This window comes from Cyprinodon variegatus, unplaced genomic scaffold (assembly GCF_000732505.1).
Source record: "Cyprinodon variegatus isolate N-32 unplaced genomic scaffold, C_variegatus-1.0 Scaffold528, whole genome shotgun sequence".
Lineage (NCBI taxonomy): Eukaryota > Metazoa > Chordata > Actinopteri > Cyprinodontiformes > Cyprinodontidae > Cyprinodon > Cyprinodon variegatus.
Window position 1 is genome coordinate 32,142 of NW_015150981.1, and position 5,610 is coordinate 37,751.

A 5,610-nucleotide genomic window follows, 5' to 3' on the forward strand; every position below is an offset into this window, starting at 1 on the left:
TCCTATTTTAAATAATCTTTGCAATAATTAATGATTTTCTTTGCCTTGGAGTTGTAAAAAAATATTTGGATTAATCGATAAAAAAAAATTATTATTTAAATATATGTAACAAAGGGGCAAAATCTAAAATACAAGTCTACCAAAAAAAAAAAAAAAAAATGAAATCAGCCTCTCTAAATGATATAACGTGTGTTAGATGGTTTTCTTTTGGTGACTATACATAGCTTTATTTCCTACCTCATATTTCCAATGTAAAATATGACTTCTTGCTTTGGTCTAATTTGTTAAGGTATGTTTTTTCTTAACTAATTTCATATAGATATAAACCCGAGCCGTGCCTTTAAGTCTTACCTCAGGACAAAGTGATCATTGACGTCCCGCAGTCGTATTGGGTACCACCCCGATCACGTCACGATACCCGGAAGTCAGGCGTTTTGGGATGTGAAGAAAATGCTGGGGGATCTGTTAATATTTGGGTAATTTATGAATATAATTTCTTCTTTTTTATCGGCAGAAAATGTGTTGCCTACCAGTTTGTTATGAGAATGTAGCAGTTTATTGCTACTTTAGGAGAATATCGATCAATCCTGTGAAACGTTGCTGCCAACTCAGCAGCTAGCAACATTATTAGCTCTCTAGTGAACATTTCCTCACAGTGAACATTTGTGAATCTCTGTTGTCTTTAGGACGCTGCTGGTGAACGCAGGGGCAGTGCTGAATTTCAAACTGTAAGTACAGGTGCCTCTTTAACTGTAAAAATGATAAAGACGAAGTTAAATGGATGCAATAGTCAGGTAAAGGCTAGTAGCTGATGGAGTGTTTGTTTTCTGTTAGAAAAAGGAAGGAGGCTCATGGGTTTGGAGATGAGTCTGGAGCTCCGACAACAGGTCTGTATTTATGTGTAGGAGAAAGTAAAGAATGTTGTTTGATATGCAGCATAAGCAGGGGAATGTTGGAAAACACATAGCACTACGGGTTAGCTACAAAAGTATTTTAAAGTTTATGTATTTAGTAAGTAAAATAGAAGTGGGTAGAGTACCCAGAAATTTTACTGAAGTAAGAATAGCACTATTTCATCTTATTTCTATTTAAGTGTAAAAAGAAGAAATTTATGAAATCACTGAAGAAAGAGTAAAAAGTATTTGGTAACAAAGGTTACTAAAGTACTGAGTAACTCATCAGAACTTTTCATATTTAAGATTATGTAATAAAGGCAGAAAAAAAAGTAAAGTTATGAGGAAATTTCTCGTATGTTACAGACTATAATAAACTAATGATTAATACATTTAAAATGTAGAAAATCCAGGCAGAAGAAGCAATTTTCTAAACTAATTTGGTTTTTAATGTAAAGCTTTTACTGGTGAGTTGATTTCCTGAATAACCTTTTTTTTTGGGATAACTTCCGTTCACTTGTTTATCTGGATATTTTTCTATCCCTCCTGTCTGCTAACAGGTGACAACATCAGAGAGTTCCTTCTCAGCCTGCGATACTTCAGGATCTTTATCGCTTTCTGGAACATCTTCATGATGTTTTGCATGATCGTGTAAGTCACCCTCTGTTTGTCTGTGCACACAAAAAAATGGTGACATGCAACTCAAGATATTTATCCTAAGAAATAATCAAATGTTATCTTATTTTAAACCTTTCTGATACTTCATTTTTGTATCCTTTAAATGTCATGCTATATGCCTATACATAATGGACCATAAACATTTTGATTTGATAAAAAAATTATTTAACCAAATGTTCATCCTGATAGTGTTAAAATAATCCTCCATACGCCTAAATGGAATACCAGCAAAAGGCACAATGAGCAGAAATAAAGAAACATGGTGCCACTAGCGGCACCGCAGAATTACCAGAAAGTCAGATTGTTTGATATGAACATCTAGTGAATATTTCTTGTGTTTGACCTGGTTTGAACTTTTCTACTGTTTAAAGACAGCATTTGAAATCTTTGTAAGATTCAAATTTTCTAACCAAGCAAATGTTTTTTTTTTTTTGCAGACTCTTTGGATCATGATCAGCGTTTTCCGAGAAAGATGTTTCAAACATCTTCGTAACTGGACACTTCTTCCCCTCTGACCTTTTTATTTACAAAAAATGTTATATGCTTATATCATCCAAATTGTCCCCGTGTGTCATGCCGAATCGATTATCCTGAGTCATGTTTATTTTCTTTAAAATGATGTACCAATTTTCTTTTTAGCCCCAGCTAACCCCCTCTGTTACTGTTTTATTTTTAAGCAAAATGTTCCTTGTTCTTGGTTCTCAATTCAGATAGAATAGCAATAACCATAAAAAATATCAGCACTTCATAAAATAGATGTTTTGTTTTATTCATCCTATAACGTGTGAAGAATATTAAATCTAAGCATCTTTTAAAACAAGAACATGTGACTTGTAAAATGCTGTATATATGCTATATTGTAAAGGCCCTCATTCCTAATTAAAATAATATTTTCCACTGTTTACAGATGTTGTTTGACTTATTAGCTGCATCTTAAAGTAAAGCTACATCTACCAACGAATTAAAACATTTGATTTTCCAATATTCCTTTTGTCTATGAGGGCGAAGTTTGTTGTTTATTTCTGCTATTTCATTAAATGCTGTAAAGAATGTAAAGTATGACCCATATAGCTTTTAGTTTATTCCCCATCTCTTTTACTATGAAGGGATAAATGCACATCTCCTGTCATTCTCTGTAGCACAATGTTTGGATTTAAAAGTGTTGTTTATAATCAAAGGCAACAAAAGCATATTTGCATTCTTAAAGATTAAACATCGCATGTGAGATCACAAGACTGCTTTTTAAGAGGAGTATGCTATGATGAAACTTAAGTTCTTGTCAAAAATTGTTTGGTAAATGTGACGTTTTGAATCTGAAACAATAAAAAAAATATTTTTAATCTTCTGTTTTAATTTGATAAATGAACAAATGATACACAGATTCTTTAGGTCTTACAGCATTGATATATTACCTTCAAGGATCCTCTTTGCTAAATCTAAATTTTCTGATTCACTAAATATGCATTGTTGAGTATTTTCTTAAAATATTCCTTTATGTTTAGTTGTTATTCCTTGAATTGTTTTATCCAAAAATTACAAGTACTTGGAGATTTCAGAATGCTAAGCAAAGTGTTGCCACTAGGTGGCATAGTATTTTAAGCAATTTAATGAGTTATTCTGGTTCTTAAGTATTATCCTATGGGCCTTTAATATTCAAAGATTTCCCCTTCTAGAACTGAAACAGGATCCTTGTTAATGCAGAACTCAACTAGTAAGAAACAGAAGTAGTACTTCTCCTGGATATACCTTAGGCTTTTACACGTTTCTCATCCTGTGCCGACCATTTTTGCTGGTTAAGAGGAATCTTCAACTTTTAGCCAGGCGGTCTTTTTGGATCTCAGTAGCTTATATACAGGTTTAGCTTTTGATTTGTTTTTAAAAATTCATAATTTGTCATTTTCAACAAAGTATTTTAGTTTTCAACTAGACTTAGTGATTGAAATCATTGTCATAACAAATTCAAAAAATGACATTTCTATGGTTGGTAAGAAAAACAGGCTAAAAATATTAACCAAATTATTAAGGGGATTTGCATTTAGTATAGGCTACTCATTCAAAAGTCTGTAAGTTGCAGATTTTAGAGTTCGACTTTCCAAACGCCAAAGTAGCACTGAAATGGTTCTCTACAACTCTAAAAATTTGGAAGCAAATTTAGCACCGCCGTGTTTAATGAAGTTCTAGAACTATTCATCCCTTGTTTATCCTTACATGGGAGCTGGGGAATTGGTATTCCTCCTGCAAGGTTTTTCCAATAAAAAAAAGAAAATCAAGCATTTTGAGTTTAGAAAAGTACAGATGTTTTTAATCATAATGTATAGGAAGTAGAACCTGCAATCATTACACAGCTGTATTAAATAACCTTGTGACTTAATCACCAAATCACTTGCATTGGGCTATAAACATAGAATCCTAACAGATTCATTTGTTAGGATTTAAAATATCTATTTTCTTACTGGAGGAAGTTCTGATCCTCACTTAACCTGCAGTGCTACCCTGTCTAGCTGTTTAACATTCCTCTGCAGTTAGAAACATTGTTTTAGTGAAATTAGACATACCAGGCTGGTCTGCTGCAACATTTGGGATTTTTTCAGGTCCTTAAAATACATTTATTACTCATGCTTTCTGAATCTCTGTTCTGGAAATAGCTATATTATCATTCAGCAAGTAGATTTCAGATGCAATCAGTGTTGTCAAATCACCCCCCCCCCCCCCCCCCCCATTATTATTGCTGTTACAGACCTCTGCTCCAATCTGATCTATTAAGCACTTAAAACAAGAACAACACAGCTGACCAAAAAAAAAACAAACATAAAACAGTACAGATAAAAACTGTACTGCTGGGAGTGTTGGCCAGGGCATTGCGCTTGGAATGCAGAGGTTCTGAGTTCAAGCCCCACTACCGCAGACTGCCATGCTGGGTCTTGAGCAAAGACCCTTTACCCTACACTGCTCCCCAAGGGGATGGGTTAATTGGTCATTGCTCTGTATTTGTGACAGTGTAATAACAATAAAAAGCTGGTGGAATAAAAACAGCTAAAACATGGTTAACAATAACATTCACACAATCAAATCAATAGAACTGGGTAAAAGATAAAAGGAATAAAAGAAAAAAATAAAATAAAGCCCACTGTCTTGCGAGGTGCTAAAGAGACATTGTGGGTTTTGACAAGAGATTCAAAAACAGAGAAGAGGCCTGCCTGAGGTCTGTTTGATGTGCTGAGGCAGGTCATTTCAGAGCTTTGAAGCTTTAGTTTTAGGCTCTCTCAGAAGCAGCTGAACTAAGACAGCAAGTAGGTCTATAAGGATGTAGAAGCTCCGAGAGGTACACTGGGCAAGCCCACTCAAGGATTTAAAAGCAAATACTTTTTTTTCAAATGAATTATAAAGTGTATGGGCAGCATGTTGAGTGAGGCTAAAATTGGGGAGATGTATCATACTTGCATGTGTCAGTTAAAAGGCGTGCTGCAGCATTCTGAACCATGTGAAGGTGGGAGATGAAAGAATTTGCAGTATTTTGGCCAGCTGCCTCAAATTATTAAAAAAAAAAAAAAAAAACTTGCGTTATCAACTGTCCCTGATCTGGCTACCACACTTCAGATCTGCATCCACTTTTACCCCTAGGTTAGTGATGACTGGTTTGATATCCTGTATCGTAGAGCCTAGATTTATTCCAGTGGTGTCACCAAAAAACCTTCACTTCAGTCTTTCTTTAATTAGAATTTTAAAAGATCTGAGGCATCCGGGCCTTTATGTCATCAGGACACGTGATTAGGCAGTGATAGAGTGGGCATCTTTATTTTTAAGAGGGACATTAATATGACTGTTATCTATATATGGTTAAAAAAAATGCTTTTTAAGTATGGTTCCTAGCAGAAGCAAATAGAGAACATGAAGGGCCCAGAACCGAGCCCTGGGGAATCCCAGCTGAGAGAGAGGGTTTTTGAAAAAACATTCATAGTTTCATAATAATCTCGTCATTGTACCTATAGCACTCCATTCTTTTTTGTCAAATTTAAACACACACACTTTTCAAACAGGA

The 5,610-nt window shown here is 34.6% G+C and overlaps 1 protein-coding gene across 1 annotated transcript; it reads left to right on the top strand.

The window, feature by feature from the left end:
- The first annotated feature begins 381 nt into the window (after window positions 1–381).
- smim7 (small integral membrane protein 7) lies at window positions 382–2,071 on the top strand. Its single transcript, XM_015391191.1, has 5 exons — window positions 382–476; window positions 687–728; window positions 835–887; window positions 1,454–1,544; window positions 2,009–2,071. Exons 1-5 carry the CDS (start codon window positions 451–453, stop codon window positions 2,022–2,024), a joined length of 228 nt encoding a protein of 75 aa, XP_015246677.1. The 5' UTR covers window positions 382–450; the 3' UTR covers window positions 2,025–2,071.
- Window positions 2,072–5,610: the final 3,539 nt, after the last annotated feature.